At 50.6% G+C, this 20,129-nt stretch overlaps 2 protein-coding genes across 4 annotated transcripts; both read left to right on the top strand.

Annotated features, from left to right (window-relative positions):
- Positions 1-2,853, top strand: JAGN1 (jagunal homolog 1). 2 transcript variants are annotated; one of them, XM_067755424.1, is made up of 2 exons: positions 1-140; positions 1,902-2,853. In XM_067755424.1, exons 1-2 carry the CDS (start codon positions 52-54, stop codon positions 2,362-2,364), a joined length of 552 nt encoding a protein of 183 aa, XP_067611525.1. In that variant the 5' UTR covers positions 1-51; the 3' UTR covers positions 2,365-2,853. The 2 variants fall into 2 exon arrangements, with proteins under 2 accessions (XP_067611525.1, XP_067611526.1); XM_067755425.1 differs by lacking the exon at positions 1-140 and adding an exon at positions 165-296.
- IL17RE (interleukin 17 receptor E) lies at positions 2-19,760 on the top strand. 2 transcript variants are annotated; one of them, XM_067755418.1, is made up of 17 exons: positions 2-140; positions 3,647-9,348; positions 9,700-9,715; positions 10,272-10,394; positions 11,014-11,111; positions 11,373-11,532; positions 11,627-11,766; positions 12,683-12,751; positions 13,672-13,738; positions 14,694-14,869; positions 14,950-14,997; positions 15,080-15,128; positions 15,303-15,451; positions 17,692-17,760; positions 18,475-18,526; positions 18,610-18,708; positions 19,197-19,760. In XM_067755418.1, exons 2-17 carry the CDS (start codon positions 9,217-9,219, stop codon positions 19,751-19,753), a joined length of 2,004 nt encoding a protein of 667 aa, XP_067611519.1. In that variant the 5' UTR covers positions 2-140; positions 3,647-9,216; the 3' UTR covers positions 19,754-19,760. The 2 variants fall into 2 exon arrangements, with proteins under 2 accessions (XP_067611519.1, XP_067611520.1); XM_067755419.1 differs by lacking the exons at positions 3,647-9,348; positions 9,700-9,715; positions 10,272-10,394 and having other exon boundaries at positions 15-140.
- The last annotated feature ends 369 nt before the right edge of the window (positions 19,761-20,129 follow it).

The raw sequence follows: 20,129 nt of genomic DNA on the forward strand, positions 1-20,129 counted from the left end.
AGTAGCTGCAGCTGGTCGGCGTGAGGGGCTCCAGGGCTCTGGGCAGGGAAGATGGCGTCTCGGGCAGGCCCGCGAGCGGCCGGCACCGACGGCAGCGACTTTCAGCACCGGGAGCGCGTCGCCACGCACTACCAGATGAGGTATGAAGTGAGGCGAGGAGCTCGCAGGGCCTGGGACGCGACGCCGGCCCGGCCTCAGGGTCTTGCTCCCCAGCCCGCTCTCGCGCACCTGCCAAGTCCCCTCCTCCTGCGACGGCCCGGGGCCGGCCCCCAATCCCGGGAAGCCCCGTCGCTCCTGTGAGTTCCACCCATTGATCCCGCTGTGCCTTGAGGGGTCCGGCCCCGCTTGGGCTCCGGTGTCTCGGCGATGCTGGCCCCGCTCTCTAATCTCGGGAACCTGATATCTAATTGAGCCTCAGTTTGCTTATCTGGCAAGGGAAAATTAATCTACCTTTTCGGTCTTGGTGATGAATTAGTGAGCCAATAATCGCATAAAGAGCGTAGCATAAGATCTAGCACATAAGTCTGTCCAGTACGCGGTAGCTGTTATATTTTGGGTTGTTTTGGGGATTTGGACCTTGAAGTCCAGACTTACTCTGCCTCAAATGAGTTTTATGAAACTCTCCCACGTAAGGGATATTTCTACATTCGTTTATTCGTTCAACAAATATTTATTGAGCTTCTACCCATCAGGCATTGTGCTAGGCCCTGAGGATAGAATAGCGAAAGCAGCCCTGGTCTTTGTATTCATGTTATACCTTCAATAAAAAAGTCTATTGACAAACAAACAAAACTGGTCCCTGCCTTCATGGAGCTTCAAGTCTACAAGTGACTGATTCCCCTCCCGCCCCACCTTTCTGCACTTTCTATAATGAATATTTTTAAAAATAAAAAATTTTTAGAGATTTTCTTTACTTAAATCCATTGAAATTTCCCTGAATCTTTTCCACGTCTTTTTCTCCACAGTTTTAAAGAATGACAAGCTCTTTGAAACCTCACTTTATTCTTATCCTTAGACCCTTGTCTAAAGGGCACCTCACAACTCAAGCCAGTGTTTTCATGCCTGTCTAGAGCAGAAACTCTGCTCTATGAAGGCGTGAAGGGGATATATTTAGGACCTGAGAGAATTCAAAGAATAAGAGAAAATATCCTTACTTTAGATGAAAAATGTACTCTAGCTGGAGAAGTACGGGCAGCCTGAGTTGGTTTCCTTGCTGCCAATACCTCCTTCCATAGGCTATCCTCCTATGCCACAGTCAGAGTTCTCTTTCATTTTTTTTTTTGGCCACGCCATGGGGCTTGGAGGACCTTAGTTGCCCGACCAGGGATTGAACCTGTGGCCTTGGCAGTGAAAAGCCAGATTTCTAACCACTGGACCGCCAGGGAATTCCCCAGAGTTCTCTTTGTAAACACAGCCCTGAGTTACTCTTCTGTCTTTAAAGTGACTCAGTGATAGTCTTTGCAACTTCATATCCTGCTGCTCCCCTCTCCACCACATTGTAGTCCTTCCACACCCAACCATTTGCTCTCCTGGAACACAAATGCTTATGCCTTTTTGCCTGCATGCTGTTACCTCTGCTTGGAATGTCCATCTCCACCCACGTCTCAGAGCCTAGCTCAGATAACACCCTTGTCCAGACAGCCTTCTCAGTCAACTCATCTCAATCAGAATTCATTACTCTTTCCCGTGATTCCATATATTTTGCAACATAGATTTACTAGAGTTTTTCCAGTTCGTTTTCTAATTGCTTTTTTCTTCTGTGTACCTTGTTCCCAGCCTCCAGGCAGGAACTATACCTTATTCACGTCTGTTTCCCAGTGTCCAGTATAGTTGCCTGACATAGAGTTGGTGGTCAGAAAATTTTGAATGAAAGGTACTTCTCCCTCTGCTCTGCCCCACAGTGTGACCCTCAAGTATGAAATCAAGAAGCTGATCTACGTGCATCTGGTCATATGGCTGCTGCTGGTTGCCAAGATGAGTGTGGGGCACCTGAGGCTCTTGTCGCATGATCAGGTGGCCATGCCCTATCAGTGGGAGTACCCCTATTTGCTGAGCATTGTGCCCTCCCTCTTGGGCCTCCTCTCCTTCCCCCGCAACAACATTAGCTACCTGGTGCTCTCCATGATCAGCATGGGGCTCTTTTCCATCGCTCCCCTCATATATGGCAGCATGGAGATGTTCCCTGCTGCACAGCAGCTGTACCGCCATGGCAAGGCCTACCGCTTCCTCTTTGGTTTTTCTGCCGTCTCCGTCATGTATCTGGTGTTGGTGCTGGTGGTCCAAGTGCATGCCTGGCAGTTATACTACAGCAAGAAGCTCCTGGACTCTTGGTTCACCAGCACACAGGAGAAGAAGCGTAAATGAAGCCTGCTTGATGAACTACTGTGTGAGGTGAAGCCTGGGCCTCCCATCCAGTGGAGTGAGAGGGTAGAGGAGCTGTTCTAAAACCTCCTTCGGTGATTTTGGCAGCTGCGATGTTGACAACTAGTGCAAACTAGGTCCAAGTTCTGCAAAGCTCCTTCTGTTGCCATCAGCTGGTAGCAAAACTATGTTTAATTTACTCCTGGTTGGTGGAACTGGGTGATCAGCAGCTGTGAAACAAATTTCAGCTGGTTAAAGTTGAGATCCTTCTGAGTTTTTCATCCTTGCCTCTTTTTGGTCATTCTCTCTGCTTCCATCCATCACCCCTTAGCCACCGAGACTGGAGGAGATAGGGAATAAATCACATTCTACTTCAATCTATGAGTCATGGGGCAGGAAACATTTGAGAGGCTGCTCCCCTTGCAGGCTGTGGTCTCTACTGTGAAGCGTTTTAATTAAAAAGAACCTCAATAAAGTTACAACTGCCTTGTCCCCCCTGTGCTTTGTGTTCGGCATCTGATAGAGTGTGAAAAGTGTGTTGTTTGAGTGGCCTTAGTCACTAGGAGGTACGTAGAGGCTCCCCGAGAAACCTGGCAGTGGCGGTGGGGAAGTGAACTGGACATAGGGAACTTAAGTCATAGTTGCAACCCTGCAGCTGATTGGCAGGAACTACTGTGGGCCATACATTTAACCTCCACCTCTCAAATGGTCCGTTCTCATTTATCCAGCTTGGGTTATGGGTTCGTCTTTTGGTTGGATATTCATGTTTATCATTCAGTGTTAACAGTGTTAGTTATGTGTCTAATACTGTTTTATGGTATCCAAAAGAATTTTAAAGTATCCTGCATATAAAAAATTTGCAATCTAGGTGAAACGTAATATCCATGTGAAACAACTAATGAACACAGTATGTCTGGTGTGGAGCAGAGAAGTTAAAAATAGAAGTGGGGGGCTTCCCTGGTGGCGCAGTGGTTGAGAGTCCACCTGCCAATGCAGGGGACACGGGTTCGTGCCCATGTCCGGGAAGATCCCACATGCAGCGGAGTGGCTGGGACCGTGAGCCATAGCCGCTGAGCCTGTGCGTCGGGAGCCTGTGCTCCGCTACGGGAGAGGCCACAACAGTGAGAGGCCCGCATACCGCAAAAAAAAAAAAAAAAAAGGGAAAGAGATCTGTGAACTAAAGGCCCTTTCACACATAAAAGTCTGACATGGTACATATTGCATGAAAGATGTGTGTTGGGCTTCCCTGGTGGCGCAGTGTTTAAGAATCCGCCTGCCAATGCAGGGGACACGGATTGGAGCCCTGGTCCGAGAAGATCCCACATGCCACGGAGCAACTAAGTGCGTGCGCTACAACTACTGAAGCCTGCGAGCCTAGAGCCCATGCTCCACAACAAGAGAAGCCACCGCAATGAGAAGCCCTCACACCGCAACAAAGAGTAGCCCCCGCTTGCCGCAACTAGAGAAAAGCCCGCGTGCAGCAACGAAGACCCAACACAAACAAAAATAAATAAAAACAAAAACATTAGGTGTGTACTCAGTCTCTATTAGGTACTGGCAGTACTTCTAGGTACCCAACCTTTAGATGTCCTGATTATCATTTCAAACTCAGTGTGTCCTAAACTTAACTCTTTGCCTTCTACCTCATATTCATTCCTCTTCCTGCATCCCTGTGTGCAAGTGAGTATACCAAGAATACAGCTCTGGATCATCAAGTCCCTACTATGTGCCATTATTTTTTCTTTTCTTTATTTTTGGCTGCGTTGGGTCTTTGTTGCTGTGCGTGGGCTTCCTCTAGTTGCGGCGAGCGGGGGCTGCTCTTTGTTGTGGTGCGCGGGCTTCTCGTTGCGGTGGCTTCTCTTGTTGCGGAGCACGGGCTGCAGGTGTGCCGGCTTCAGTAGTTGTAGCATGTGGGCTCAGTAGTTGTGGCTTGTGGGCTCTAGAGCACAGGCTCAGTAGTTGTGGCGCATGGACTTAGTTGCTTCTTGGCATGTGGGATCTTCCCGGACCAGGGCTCAAACCCCTGCTCCCTGCATTGGCAGGCGGATTCTTAACCACTGTGCCACCAGGGAAGCCCGATGTGCCATTATTTTTTGAACAACCAAAATTCCTTAATCCTTTTCAAACATTTCCAAAGTGTGATTCCAGTGCATCACTCTTGATTTATCTCCTGACACTGTCACTCACACACTGTCTGTCTCAGTCAGGAAAACCTCTTATGAATCCCCATATTGGTTCCATGTTTTCCCAGTTTCCTTAAAAATTTTCCTTTTCTGCTTTTATACTTCTTTATTACTTATCTTTCAAGACCTAGTTTTATACGGTAATTCTGGAGCCTTCTGTCTACTTCAAGGAGTGAGGGTTTTTTCTTTGAATTCACATGGCATTTTAATTTTATCTCTTCTACTGACAGAATTACTAGTTTACATGTCTTTTCCTCACCCCTTGCTCTTTACCTAATGTGCATCATGCACTCTGAATTTATTGAATGAAGTAACTTGTGCTATTGTAGCCTAAAGTCAGAGCAAAGAACTAGAGTGAAGGGTAGGATTTGGATAGCAGAGAGGTGCAGATGGAAATGAGTGGGTAATGGAGTTATGTGCACCAGGCACAGATTGCTGATTTTTAAAGAACCGGGATGTAAATAATTATTAAAAAAAGAATTTAAAATTTATTTGATTACTGGAATGGTACTTTACAGTCTTGTAGTGCTTTTCAAGACCCATTATGAAGGGACTTCCCTGATGGTGCAGTGGTTGAGCATCCGCCTGCCAATTCAGGGGACATGCGTTCGATCCCTAGTCCGGGAAGATCCCACATGCCACAGAGCAACGAAGCCCGTGCGCTACAACTACTGAAACCCACGCGCCTAGAGCCCGTGATCTGCAACAAGAGTAGCCACCGCAATGAAAAGCCCGGGCACCACAACGAGGAGTAGTCCCCACTCGCCACAACTAAAGAAAGCCCGCACATAGCAACAAAGACCCAATGCAGCAAAAAATAAATAAAATTAAAAAAAGAAAAGACCCATTCCGAAAATTATTGTCAACACGAAAAGAGAGCCGTTTGGTTCATTTTAGTTTTCTGCTTGTTGGCTTGTTGGGATTCTGCTTTTTGGGCTTTCCAAGCTTTTTTTCCCCCTGCCTCATGGTTGTAGTATTCCCTGAAGTAAACAAGATCCCCTTTGAAAGCGATCTTGATTTAGTGGGAAGAGCACTGTATTTGGATCAGGAGACAAGTTCAAGTACCAAGATCAGCCCTGCCAAATTCACGGGATTGTTTTGAAGATCAAATGAGGTAAAATCTTGAGAAGGTGCTTTAAGAACCCTAACACTATACAAATGTGAGGAATGGTTATTAATCCCTGCTGTTTACAGAGCTAGAGGGTGTAGGCCTTGGAAGAACCCTTAGTGAGCATCTAGTCTATGGGAAAGGCAGTGTGGTATAGTGGGAAGAACAGTTTTTGATATTACACTGGCTCAGGTTAGAAACCTAGCCAGGCATTTCGCTACCTTTTGCCTTGAGCAAGATATTTGAGCCTCGGTTTTTATCTAACGTATGGGGATCGTAGCATCTACCACCCAGGGTTGTTGTGAGGATTAAATAAAATAATGTATATAAACTGTATAGTACATAGTAGGTGCTTAATAAATATCAAAGTCCCTTCCCTTGATGAGCAGTGTTGGTGTTCCCCTCTCAGATTGGGGGTCCCTTCCTCTTCTCTTAAGCATAACTTCTTGCATCGATATTCTAGAGATTGATCCCTTCTGGAAGAGCAGGAATAAGAAAGGAACACTTGTGTACTCTTGGTTTTTGTTGGTCTAATTGGTTGGACCTTCTTGCCCAGGGTGCCCAAACAGTAGGCACAGTTGCCGCAACAGACCTTGGGAATCTGGCATTACAGGAAGAGCCTGGAGACGCTGTTGCATTCAGCGTCCATGCATGGGTAAGGCTTTGTCAGGAAGAATGGCTGCCCAAGGACCCCACAGTGTCCTGTCTACCTGAGCACGCGTAGGGGCCTGCCAAAACCTCCTGGGCGCCTGGCTTGCTCCCCACGTAAAGGTTACTGGAGAGTGAAGTCTGGATCAGCTCATTCAGACACAAACCACAGGTGAGATAGGCCTTGGCCACCTTCCAAAAGGACAGGACTTCTGTGCTGCAGGCCTACCACACACCTTTGTTGCCTTTACTCCAGTTGGCCCCCTCCTGTTCCAGCCACAGAAGCACTCCCCCCTTGTTGACACTTGCCAAACAATCCCTACTCTCCTAGAAATCTGATCACTGATGACTCACTCCCGTAAGACCTACTATCCTTTTTTCTTTCCAACTATTACAGTTTCTCCCCCCCAACGTTGTTAATCCTACCAACTCATCACATTGTTCCGCCTAGTACTTCTTTTTTTTTTAAAGCCCTTCATGACATCTGTTTTTTAAAAAAAATATTTATTTATTTGGTTGCACGGGGTCTTAGTTGCAGCAGGTGGTCTCCTTAGTTGTGGCATGAGAACTCTTAGTTATGGCATGCATGTGGGGATCTAGCTCCCTGACCAGGGATTGAACCCACGCCCCCTGCATTGGGAGCGCAGTCTTATCCACTGCACCACCAGGGAAGTCCCCTCATTCTAGTACTTCTGTGGACTACAGGGCCCAGAAACCACAGATCTCCCCAAGCAGTGTGTTCTGACAGAAAGAGCTAGAAAGACACAGGGGTGAGTCTCAGCTCTCCATTTTCTGTTTGGACAAGTTACTTAATCTTCCCAGTGTTTCCAAGTCTGTAAGATGTTTAGTAAGACTGACCTCAAGGGTTGTAGTACCAATAATATGAGATAATGTGGGCAAAGCACACAGCCCAGAGCCTGATAATAGGAGTTCAGCAAATTGTGATCTGACCCCCTCCCCCTTCCCCAGGGTGTGCTGGAATTTACCCACTGTGCTTTTTACTTTAAATCCTTTTTGGAACAGGCTCCACAATAAACTAGCAAAACAATAAAATACAGACCTCCTTTTCTCTCTCCTTTCCCCCTTTCTACTTTCTTCCTCTGCCTTTTCTATGTGGTCCTTTTCTTCCCTTTCTGTTCTTTATTTCTCGTGTGTATGTGTCTGTTATTTGTTTTCTGCTTCTCCTACCATACCTTAGCCAGGGTCAGGGAGCAGTTAACCAAGTATTTTCACTGTGAGAATCAAATCAGAAGATAAAAGGAGTCAAAAGAGAAAAGTATGCTAGAATGGAGCCAAGTTTCTCACTTCATGCCCCCAGCATTAGAAAACACATTATCGGTATAGATCTAAACCATTGTGGGCTAGGTGAAATTTAGGGGGAAGACTCCCTAACCTGTCTTTAGTATGGCCAGACCACCCTTTTCTCCCTTCACATCTTACTGATTTGTTTGCAGTGATGGACTTCAAGGTCAAAAGACAGAACTGTGTCAGGCAGGCCCTTTTGGGTTCCCAGAAGCAGAGGGGGATGAGGCAGTGGGAGGAGAGGCCATAAGGATGGTAGAAAGAGAAATGAACTGTGAGAGGATGGCAGAATTGGAGCTCCTTGGGCTAGAGACCTTGACCAAATCATTCTCCTTCCTGCTTCCTTATTTCTCTCTTTATGAAATGAATAATTATCACCTGTCTTGTAAGGTGGTTAGGAGGATCAAATATGAAAGTGCTTATGAAATGTGAAATAGATAAACTGCTGCTTAGATGAAACATCATAATTTACATTTATTCAACTACAGAGCACCTATTTCACGACATCCATTGCTAGGCACTGGAAAAACAAAGATAAGAAAGGGTCTTTCTAAGAAACTCAAAAGCTAGAGGGTATTTTTAGGATAATGGGTACAATGGGGTCTTTAGACAGTGGACCTAAAGACTTAAGAACTAGAATTGGCCTAAAGATAGGTATGATCAAGCTACTGAAAGTGCAGAGGGATAATAACAGTCTCAAGATACCTTCACCCAGTAGGTGTGCCCCAAACTTTCTACGGTGTGTGTCACCAAGGTGAGGGCTGAAGCAGTTCAAATGCTCCATGAGTAGGAGGAAGCCATGGGACGACGTGGAGGGTCCCCGCAGAGAATGGAGCCTCTTCAGCATCGGAAACCACAGGAAACCAGGTCAATGCGTGGGGCCCACTCCCTCAGCTCCAGGGCTCAGCTATGAGACCTGGGGCTTCCTGAGCAGACTGTACTGATGAGTGGCTCCTTGAAGCTGGAGGCCCTTTGGCAGAAGTGCTGGAACTGGCCAACGGGTAGAGAGAGAAAGCTGGACCCTAGTCCTGAAAGTCAGCCAGGTGGGAGCCAGGATGCACAGGGGGACATGTGAGGTTTACGTGCTTTTTTGTTCTGCCCACCTCTAAGTGGTGCATCAGTCACCTCGGTCTCCAGCACCCACTACAGAGAAGTGCTTCATGGCTCTGTCAGTCTTTTAAGTGAGAGGATGAAGCACGTGTCCAGGGGAGATTCAAGGCCAGGAGCACGCTAAGGGGCGGGTCTGATCTGCAGGGTGTTGCAGGAGTAGGAGGAGTTACGAAGTGGGTGCAGCCGCCATCCATCCCCCTGACCCTGTGCCAGCCTCTTGCCTGTTATTTCTCTTCCAGAGCAGGAGCCCCCTTGCCCTCCAGGTAGGGGAGTAGGGTTTTCTGGGGGGCAAGTGTCTTTCAGTCCCTCCACTTGGAGGAGAAGGAATGTGGCCTGGCCGGCTGGTTGAGCTTGAGGAGGAGCTTTGGGGCAGGGCGGGACAGGGGCAGGCTGAGGCGAGGGCTCCTGCTGGCACTGCACTCCCTGCTGCTGCACGGCAAGGCCCTGCCACCCACCTTCAGGAGGCGCAGCCATGTTCTGGATACCTTGATCCCTCGGAAGCCCATGGGGAGCCCCGGACTGGCAGCCCTGCTCCTGCCTCTTGTCCAGCTGCTCCTTGGCCTGTCTGCCTCTGCTAGTATTGGCTGCCCCTACCTTCCCAGCTGGAGCACCCTCTGTCTGCTGGCCTCCCACATGGTAAGGTGTGCCTGCTGCTGCTGGGTGGGGACATCTGGCTGGCACAGGCTGGTACAGCTCCCCACTCTCCGCCTGTCCTTTCCTGCTACCCAAGTCCCTGAGCTCTGGTGGCAGCCTCAGTGTGTTCTCTACATCGTCTTGAAGGGATGGATAGTCAAGGTCCTGGTGCACTGAGGGCCTGGGCAGGGTGGAGCTGGGAAGAAAAGAGCCAGAGTGGATGGGCTATTGGCTTCTGCAGACCCCGAAATTAGGTGATGTGAGGCAAAGACCCCAGGGAGAATGCTCCTCGTGGGAATACCTACTAATTATACTTCTGTCCTTTCTTTTCCCTACTGGGCCCTGTGCCTTCAGGATGACAGTTTCACTGGTGAGTCTCATTCCCTGCCCTGCTCCTCTTCCCCATTCTTCCATTCTAATTTTTGGTTCTCAACCTGGGAAGTAGCATAGTATCAAAGAAAAAACACAAGGTGAGCCTGGATTTGCGTTGTAATTCTGCCACATACTCCATGCATGACTTCAGGCCATGCACGGTTTCTGAGGGGTATAGGAGCACGGTAGAAATGATTATACAATGAAAACAGCTGTCCCTGAGCTGTGGGGAGGATTAAATGAGAGCCAGGTAAGTCTCCAGGCACTCTCCCTTAATTGGTCCCACAGCAGTCAGTAATACAACAATGATCCTTCCTGTTTTAGGGTACATTTTATTATACTTCGTAAGGCATTTTCCCACGCATTATGTTACTTGATCTTGACAGCAGCTCCACTTTATGAATGATGAAGCTGAGACTTAGAGGAGTCTGTAACTTGCCCCAGCTCAGTCGGCCAGGATGTAAGTGGCAGAGCTCAGCCTCAAGTCCAACTTTTCTGAGGCAGGAGGGAACTCCTGGGACCTTACCATTTGATTTCCTTTTCATCTTTCACAGGAAGGTCTGCCCAGATTCCTCGCCATACCCTATCGGCCTTTCCCCCCTCCCCAAAGCCTTGGCGTGCTTGGCTCTGCCACTGTCCCTGCTGTTGGTGCCTGCATCTGGTGTCAGATCCTTCGGGTATGAGAAACAGTCCTTTGGGCCATTCTTAGTGGAGATTGGAATTGGGGGAATTTGGGGGGGCCCCTAGGCTGACGCTAGTAAAACGTATCCTACTAGAAGAGATGTTTGTCCTGTTGTCAACCTCAGCAGAGAATTAGGCCCTCCTAAAATGGCACACACCATGATTGATATTTGTGAGTTCAGTTGTATCGTTTTGTGAAGGTGTTTCTCCTTTCAGCTGGTACCAATTCTTGGGATTAAAATGGTTTAGTTCTATGAGTTTACTGTTTTTACCTTCTATCTGTAAAGTAAGATCTGTCTTATTCAACTCTACATTTTCATTGCCTAGCTCAGTGCCTGGGGCATACTAAATGCCCACACACTGCTTAAGAATTGACAGTTTTTAATTGTCACTGTTATAAATAATGCTACCATGAACATCTTTGTGTATACATAGTTTTTCTCTACTTAAGAAGAGAAAAAGCTTTTTTGATTGTATCATAACTTAGGACTAAAGAAGTTTGCGATCATTACCCTCCCTGATCTAAAATGACTGACTGTCCAACACTGGGTCACATCTCCAGGTAGCGGAGGGGCCGTGAAGGGCTGGATAGTAAATGTGTCATTCCCTGTGCAGGTCTTCAGTGGGACTGGCTCCACCTCCTGGTGCAGAAATCCAAAAAGTCTTACAAGTTCCGGTTCTGTAGGAGGCACACGATGCCAGCATCTGCTCAGGTACTCTCCCTGTCAGTTCCAGCCCTTCCCTACACCCCACAGCCCTTCTCTTTCTGGCTTCTCATTCTGTTCTCCAGCCATAAAAGAGAGTTGGAAAGAGTGGACTCAAGAAGACTATTCTGTCCATTACACAGTTAGGGACACTGAGCCTTAAAGGTTGAGCAGCTCGCCTGTGGTGCCCTGGATTCCAGAGACAGGAATAGAAGCCAGAGTTCCTGATTCCTGGCCTGAGGCCAGCCCAGCCTTGCTCTCTGCCTGCAGAGGAAGCTGCTAAGTAGCCGTTGCCTGTCTGAGAAGGGCCATCACATCTCCGTCCCCTCCCCAGACACCTCCCACAAGGGGCTGCGTTCCAAAAGAACCCAACCTGCAGATCCAGAGAAAGGGGAAGTTCTCTCCAAACGTGGCTCACAAAGGCTTGGAGGTAGGCACATCGTGTGACTGGAGATGGTGGAGCCAAGTCGTGGTACCTGTGCTAAGGCCAAAAGACAAGGCCACCAAGTCCCCCTTCTCCCCAGGGCCTGAGTTCTCCTTTGACTTGCTGCCTGAGGCACGGGTTATTCAAGTGACCATTCCTCCAGGCCCTGAGGTCAGTGTGCGTCTTTGCCACCAGTGGGCACTGGAGTGTGAGGAGCTGAGCCGTCCCTTTGATGCCCAGGTATGGAGGGCCATCTGCCTGTAAAAGCCAAATCACACAGGGCTGGAGTGAAAGGACCTACCCATTATACAGATGGGGAGACTGAGTCCCAGAGAGAGGTGGTGATTGTCCAAGACTTCCTTACAAGTCTGAAGTGCCTAGCATGAAGACTTCTTTGGTCTAGGCAGAGAACTAGGGGGCCTTGTCTCCTGGCAGGAGAGGAAGGAGAGGGCAGGCAGAGACCTGGGGCAGCCATGAATGCCTAGCAGAGAAATGGATATGGTGCTTACCCCCAGTGAGAGGACCCTCAGTGAGATTCAGGTTGCATTAAGAGGACTTTTCAGTTCCCCCAAGAAGCTGTTCTCCTGAGAAAATAACAAAATGGTCACATCTGTCTTGGTACCCTTCCATCTCCCTCCCTTTTGTCACTGCTCCTCAGAGAATGAGATGTCCCCTATTCTTCTGGCCTAGGCCCTGACACTCCACCTCAACCTCCAGTTGTCACGGATGCCCTTGTATACAGTTGGTACCATTTGAAGGGACTGATGCTGTACCCGAGTCCCTCAGTTCTCCACATTTAAAATGGCGATGATGCCTCCCAAGATCACCATGATGCTAGCATTTAATTAATTGAGTTGGTGCTTCTAGCACCTAGCACCCTCCCTGGCATATAGTAGGGGCTCAATAAATGTATATTCCTTTCCCCATCTCCTCCCCACTCCCCTCATTCCATATATTGAGACACCTAGAGCAGATGGTCAGATTACAGGGCAGAGACCCCCTGAGAAGAAATTTCTCAGAGGAAGAAATGTCTCAGATAAGAGGAAAAGTAGGGTATGTGGTGACCAAGGTCCCAGTTTTCTCCTGCCGTTTTCCAGGGTGCCTCTGCTCTTTCTCAGGCCCCTCTTCTTCTCTTCCTTTGCTGCTTTGTCCACAGAAAATTGTGTCTGGGGGCTGCACTGAAGACCTGCCTTATGAATTCCTTCTGCCCTGTCTGTGCATCGAGGTGAGCAGAGGAGAAGGTGTGGGTGGTCCATGGCTTCACTCCTAGGCCACCCAGATAGCACCATTGGTCAAGCATATCTCCACTAAGTCAGGTTTTAAAAGGGCTGGTGTTAACGAGATGCTAGGGAAGACTGGTGCCAGCCTGACAGTGAGCCACACACAGAGCCAGGGATGGAGGTGTCCTGCTGACCATGGCACATTCCTGGGGGTGAGTCCAACCTCAGCCCCACCCAGACCCAGCTTGCCTTTGTCGAGACCCGGCCTCAGCCCACAGAGGCAGGATAGACAGCTGCCTTCACTGGGTGTTCTGAGCTGTCACAGTGGGGGCTCGTGGCCACTGCAAGGCTCCATGTGGCCCCAGAAGTCTCATCCCCACTAGCCCTGCGTGGAAGTCCTCCTCCTCTCCTTGTAAGACTGAGGTGCCTAGCATTAAGACTCCTTTGGGCTAGACAGGAAAGGCGGAGGCCTTGTCACCCAGGAGGAGACAAAAGGGAGGGTGCAGGCAGAGACCTGGAGCGGGGAGCACCTGCCAGGGGGATAACATTGGGTGTTGGGCTTTCAGAGGGAGGGGCCCTATGGGACACTCAGCGCCTTAGGAATCGCTGAGAGTGGAGGCCAGGGAAGGCCAAAGTTGAGGAATGTGGACCTCATGATTTGCCTCTTTGTGGGGATACGTTCTCCTCTCCAGGAAAAAAGGACTCAGCCCCTCACCCACTGATCTTGCTCCTATAGTCTGGGGTTCCTCCCTGAGTGCCAAGTGCCACCCACCGTTGCCCACACCCCACACTTCTTCTCCTCGGTGCCCTGCCAGCTCAGGCAGCTTGCATCTGGGCAAGGTCAAGCCAGAATGAGTTTCAAGTCTGAGTGATGTAGGGAAAGCCATTCCTCTGACCCTTCTTCCCTGCTCCCCTGTCCCCACAGGTGTCCTACCTGCAAGAAGACACCGTGAGGCACAAAAAGTGTCCCTTCCAGAGCTGGCCTGAAGCCTGTGAGTGCTACTCATGTGACTCTTGCTCACGCACAGCTTCTCTCTGTCTCTCCCCCGCAAACGTACATGTACATGCACATACACACACACGCACTTGCACACCCTCTACACCTGCGTTGGAGAAGGTCCCCAGAAGGCATGCAGGCACTTTCTCTGGAGTCAGTGGGGGCAAGTCATGGGCTACCATGTCTAGCAATCAGCCTGCCAATAAATCAGAGCATTGAACATTGTACTAGCACTGTTCAGAAATATCCACCCCAGGAGGTAATGTCCTAAGAAGGTGGACCAGAGGGCCTGGGCTCCCATCCCAACTCTGCCACTCATTCTTCTCCGAGCCTCAGTTTCCTCATCTGTAAACTAATGATACTTGCCCTGCCTCACTTTCCAACTCCTTATGAGGCTGGAGTTCAATATTATATGCGAAAGTGGTTGGTGACATCTGTGCATACTGTTGAGCCCAGCTTGCAGAGACAGGATTCTCAAACATGACAAATGAACAGCTCAAAGCATCCTATGGTCCAGGGCAGGGTTGTAATTAAGGAATAGGCTGTAAGGCGTGAACTCAGGGGAGGGAGAAGCCCATGACGGCTGTCCATGAGTAGAAAAGGTCTCCTAAAGGGAGTGACATCTGAGCTGGGCTCAGAAAATGCGCAGGATTTAGAAAGGAGAGAAGGGAGGGGAAAGCATTCCTGATTCTGAGAGGAACATAAGCAAAGATATGAAGATTTGGAGTTTGGGGAGCAGCAAGGAGTTGGCCAGAGTGGAGGTGCAGGAAGGAGACAAGACAGCTAAATAGAAGAGGCAACAGGAGGGGCAGGAGGAGGCATGCTCGTTTATCAGGCACCTAGGCAGACCAGGGCTGTGCCAGGCTCCCTCACAAATATCATCTCCCGATGCCCTGGGGATGGGGCTCAGGCCTCCTGGGCCTCACTCTCTGCCCCTGCTGCCTGCCCAGATGGCTCGGACTTCTGGGAGTCGGTGAACTTTACTGACCACAGCCAGCACAGTCAGATGGTCATGGCCCTGACACTCCGCTGCCCACTGAAGCTGGACGCCTCCCTCTGCCAGAGGCGGGGCTGGCACACCCTCTGCGAAGACGTCCCCAATGCCACAGCTCGAGAGTCAGAGGGGGTGAGATGGCCTCCCTAGGACCTGGGTGGGCAGGGCTGGGGCCCAGGGCCCTGCTCCCTAACTCCCTTCTCCCACCACAGTGGTATGTCTTGGAGAAGGTGGACTTGCACCCCCAGCTCTGCTTCAAGGTACAAGCATGGGCAACACGGGAGGGGGAAGGGTGTGCATGGTGCCTGGAGCTTGCTGACTTGCCATTCTTGGATTTCTCAGTTCTCTTTTGGAAACAGCAGCCACGTTGAATGCCCCCAGCAGACATTCGGTGAGCCAATAAGTGACCCTGGCTGGGACCCCTTCCCACCATTTCACCCTCATGCAACTGCGGCAAAGCCAAACTCTATCCCTGCCCTGACTTCTCTGTTAACTGCAGCCCGGCTTCTATCACCTCCCACAAACCATCATCTATTACATGATGCCCTTTCCTACCCCCTGGCAGCGCCATCCTGGAACGTGAGCATGGATACCCAGGCCCAGCAGCTGGTCCTTCACTTCTCCTCAAGGATGCCCGCCACCTTCAGTGCTGCCTGGAGCCACTCAGGCTTGGGGCAGGACAGCATGGTGCCCCCTGTGTACAACGTCAGCCAGGTATGGCCTAGCCAGGGCTTGGCCCCCTCTAGAACCTCTTGATTAGAGCACAGCAGGTGGAGGCAAGCAAATCTCTTACAACATCTGGTTATTTATTTACTTGGCCAGCGTTTGTTCAGCTGCCTCCTCTGCCAGTCATTGGGGTCTTCAATGGAGCAGTTTCTAATCCTTTTCTTTTTTTTTTTATAAATTTATTTTTATTTTTTATTTTTTTGGCTGTGTTGGATCTTCATTGCTGTGCGTGGGTTTTTTCTAGTCGTGGCAAGGGGGCTCAGTAGTTGTGGCTCACGGGCTCAGTAGTTGTGGCTCACGGGCTCAGTAGTTGTGGCTCACGGGCTTAGTTGCTCCACAGCATGTGGGATCTTCCCAGACCAGAGCTCGAACCTGTGTTCCTTGCATTGGCAGGCGGATTCTTAACCACTGCGCCACCAGGGAAGTCCCTCTAATCCTTTTCGATTTTGAACCTACAGGGATAAACAGAGACAAGAGACTGGCCCTCCCACTCCCAGCTGTTCTCTGGCCCACTCGAACTCCCACCACATTTTATATTGATGTCTTCTCTTGAACCAGCTGTCCTCTACCACTACTCTCCTGCCTTCCTCCACAAGGCTCCTGGCAGACGTTCTCTATCTTTGGGAGGCAGAGCCCCAGGAAGCTGAAGTGCTCTTCGCAGAATACTGTAAACTACTGACAGATTTAACTCTATCATGTGAACTAACAGCAGTTTGACTAGCAGACTCTCTTCTGTGTATCTGACATAAAAACCACCATCAAATATATCCGCAAAACCACAGCACCAAGCTGACTAAGCATAGCTAGCTTGTTTCAGTTCTTTCTTACTTACATGCAGCTTGTTTATTTGTTTTGTATTCTGTGAGGGCTCCCAAGCCTACAGGTGGTAGGAAATGCTTAAGATTTAAGTCGAAACCATGCTTAAGATTTACGACAAAGTCATGTGGGATAACTTAAAATTGAGAGCTAAATCCATGGACTCATTTATTTTTGTGAGCTGAGAACGTCATTGAGTTTAACCACGATTTGAGAGCTACTGCATCGGCACCTGCTCACAGCTGGCTGGAGAATGGGGTCTGGGGCAGGGCTGGGGTATGGGGTAGGTGGTGGAGGGTGTTCCCAAAGGGTGGAGACTGATCAACTCTCTAACCAGCACCCAGAGCACAGGGTGAAGCCACATCCTTGCCTGTAGACAGATGGCAGTCAGTTCAGCATGCATTTATTGAGTGCCTACTCTGTTCCCACTCTGTATTAGGCCCTGGGAGATACAAGAAAAGTATATAACACAGTCTGCCCCTAAGGAGTCCATAATGTAATAACAGCTGCTCCTACTAAATGAATACACATTGCACTGTGTATTTTTTAATATTTATTTATTTATTTATTTTGGCTGTGCCGTGTCTTAGTTGCGGCACATGGGATCTTTTAGTTGCAGCATGCGGACTTCTTAGTTGCGGCCCGCGAACTCTTAGTTGTGGCATGCAGACTTTTAGTTGCCTGCATGCAGGATCTAGTTTCCTGACTAGGGATGGAACCCGGTCCCCCTGCATTGGGAGCGTGGAATCTTACCCACTGGACCACCAGGGAAGTCCCTGTACTTTGTATTATAAAGGGGGTTCACCTGCATATTCCCATTTGATGCTTTCAGTAACCCAGTAAAACAAGGATTATTATCTATCACACACAAATGAAGAAACTGAGGTTCAAGGAGAAAGGAAGTCTCTCTCCATGCAAAGATCCCACAGCTAGGAACCACAAAGGCAATAGTTAAGCCTGACTTTGTTAGCTGTGGTCTCCTGACTACAACTTACGTTCTTTCCAATGGACAAGCTGCCCCTTCAGGTGCGCAGAACAGAGAAAGGAGGCAGCATATAATTAGCCTCCTGGTTTGTGAGCTGCTAGAGGACAGAGACAATGTCCTTGCCTGCCTTGTCTCCTCAGGGGCTGGCACAGAGTAGGCACCCAGAGTATGTTTGTTGACGAGTGCCTGATTGCCTGATTAATGTTTATCTGTGCAGCAGTTCAGATCTGGGAATGATCAGCGGGATCTGGGAATGAAGCCTGGGAAGGCTTCTTGTCAGGGGTGGCACTTGGCCCTAAGCCTGGGTAGGGTTTGGGTAGGGGTGGTGGGTAGAAAGGAGGAACACAGCAATGGGCAAAGACTCAGGGGCTGGACAGAGCCAGATCTGCCTCTATGGGGACAGTCATTCTGCTCTTTTTTCCCACAGACTCAGGGCTCAAGCTCAGTGACACTAGACCTCATCGTTCCCTTCCTGAGGCCAGGGGGCTGTGTCCTGGTAAGGAATCCTGCCCTCACTCTGCTGCATATACTCCCCTGTCATCTATACCACAGGTGACACATGGGGCAAATCCAGTCTATAAAAATGTTTGACTTGGCCAGCACGGTGTTCAAAATTGGAATTAGTTGCCACCACTTAAATATTGGGAGATGTCACATTTTAAAAAGTTGATTTCTGGCGTCTCCTGAAAAAAATCAGAAAACCTGGTGCTTTGTTTCCACATTCAGGCATGGTGATCATGGGCTGGAGCTCAGTGGTGTCTGATTACTTCAGTCAGGGCCTGTGCCTTCCACATCCTCATGGATGCTCTGGTTAACTTTGGGTTTACTTTCTTTCTTTTTTGATGTGGACCATTTTTTTAAAGTCTTTATTGAATTTGTTACAATATTGCTTCTGTTTTATGTTTTGGTTTTTTGGTCCTGAGGCATGTGGGATCTTAGCTCACTGACCAGGATTGAACCCACACCCCCTGCATTGGAAGGCAAAGTCTTAACCACTGCACCGCCAGGGAAGTCCCTGGGTTTACTTTCTGAGTTTGCCACTCTTGACCTTGTTCTGTGCCCAGCCAGAGCTGGACCAGACACAAACCCTGTGCTGGAGGAATTCCCTATCCAGGGGGATTCCCCTTCACTATCCCCATGCCTTATTCAACTTCCCCTGGGAGGAGGGTTTACCCTGGCTTACAGGGATTGGGGGGCTCTGTGCCCTCAGGTGTGGAGGTCAGATGTCCAGTTTGCCTGGAAGCACCTCCTGTGTCCGGATGGTGAGTTCTTGGGAGGGGGAGGGGGAGTGAGAGGGAGGTTGGGCACTGAGGAGCCGGGCTTGGCCTCACCCTTCTTGGCTCAGTCTCTCATAGGCTCCTGGGGCTCTTGATCCTGGTACTGCTGGCCTTCACCACCCTACTGGGTGTTGTTCTGGTGCTCACCTGCCAGCGCCCACTGTCAGGTAAGCTCACTGGGGGTAACCTGGGGATTCAGACTTCCTTGGCTCCTAGGCCAGTTGCCCCCATCCCTCCCCCGCCCAGGCTCCCTTCCGAAAGAGCCTTGTCCCTGCCGCTGCACCCCCCTCTCTGTTATCCAAGGCGGTGAGTCTCATGCCCCCTAGTGGGAAGGAATGGTTAAGGCAGGGCAAAGGTCCTTCTGCAGGTGGTTCACTGCACCAGTCTCTAGGCCAGACGCTAGTGGAGCGGAAATCCAGCCTGCGCTGCACCTGGCGCCCTAGCCCTCTTCTCTTCCTGGGCACCTTTATCTAATTAGCCCAAAGGCGCCCTATAGGCCTGTAGGCTAAAGCTGCCTTGGGTACCCATCCCCAGCGCAGATGAAGAAAGGGGGGGTGGTGGAGTTAACCCTATCATGTAGCGCTGAGGCCTGGGAGGAAAGGGCTGGGCTGTCCCTTAGCCCCCCACCCTGTTCATCTGTTGCTCCCACCCCCAGGCCCAGGTCGAGCGCGGCCGGTGCTGCTCCTGCACGTGGCGGACTCCGAGGCGCAGCGGCGCCTGGTGGGAGCGCTGGCTGAACTGCTGCGGGCCGCGCTGGGCGGCGGGCGCGACGTGATCGTGGACCTGTGGGAGGGCACGCGGGTGGCGCGCGTGGGCCCGCTGCCGTGGCTCTGGGCGGCACGGGCGCGCGTGGCGCGGGAGCGGGGCACCGTGCTGCTGCTGTGGAGCTGCGCCAGCCCGAGCCCCGCCGGCGGCCCGGATGCCCGCGCCGCACCCCTGCACACCCTGCTCCGCGCCGCCCCGCGCCCGCTGCCGCTGCTCGCTTACTTCAGTCGCCTCTGCGCCAAAGGCGACATTCCTCCGCCCCTGCGCGCCCTGCCCCGCTACCGCCTGCTTCAAGACCTGCCGCGCCTGCTGCGGGCGCTGGACGCGCGGACTTCTACTCAAGCCACCAGCTGGGGCCGCCTCGCGGCCCGGCCGTGCCTGCGGGGTCGCGTGGAGCTGTGCCGCCAGCTGGAACGCGAGGCCGCCAAACTTGCCGATCAAGGCTGAGCAGAGCTCACCGCAGTCCAGATGTCTGTGGCCGCAGGCCTAGGGGCACTGGCTGGAAGCCCCGAATGAGGCTTCTACCCTGGAATCGTTGGATGCCTCCTAGGGGCCACTGGCCCCAAAGCCTTACGCTACCTCCCAGCCCGGGAGCGGGGCATCACACTCACTGTCCCAGCCCGTTCCCCACGTTCCCCCAGGGTCCAGTCTCTTCCTCATGCTTATGCTTGAGGGTTCTCTCCCTCAGAGCCCCCAGGGAGAGTCACTCTTTCCTGAGAACTCCTCTGACCTCAGTACTGTTGTGAGTGGGGGATCGTCCCACTTCCTCTCTCCGAAATTCCAGAGAATAGTCGTCTGCACGTGCTCCAGTCCAGGCCAGAGA

The sequence above is a fragment of the Pseudorca crassidens genome, chromosome 10 (assembly GCF_039906515.1).
Source record: "Pseudorca crassidens isolate mPseCra1 chromosome 10, mPseCra1.hap1, whole genome shotgun sequence".
Classification (NCBI taxonomy): domain Eukaryota; kingdom Metazoa; phylum Chordata; class Mammalia; order Artiodactyla; family Delphinidae; genus Pseudorca; species Pseudorca crassidens.

Excerpts from the sequence above, each read along its gene's own strand:
- JAGN1 (XM_067755424.1), top strand. The coding sequence starts at position 52 with ATGGCGTCTCGGGCAGGCCCGCGAGCGGCCGGCACCGACGGCAGCGAC. Across the intron at positions 141-1,901 it reads GCCACGCACTACCAGATGAG|TGTGACCCTCAAGTATGAAA; the intron begins GTATGAAGTGAG and ends TCTGCCCCACAG.
- IL17RE (XM_067755418.1), top strand. The coding sequence starts at position 9,217 with ATGGGGAGCCCCGGACTGGCAGCCCTGCTCCTGCCTCTTGTCCAGCTG. Across the intron at positions 11,112-11,372 it reads CGATGCCAGCATCTGCTCAG|AGGAAGCTGCTAAGTAGCCG; the intron begins GTACTCTCCCTG and ends CTCTGCCTGCAG. Across the intron at positions 17,761-18,474 it reads GGCCAGGGGGCTGTGTCCTG|GTGTGGAGGTCAGATGTCCA; the intron begins GTAAGGAATCCT and ends CTGTGCCCTCAG.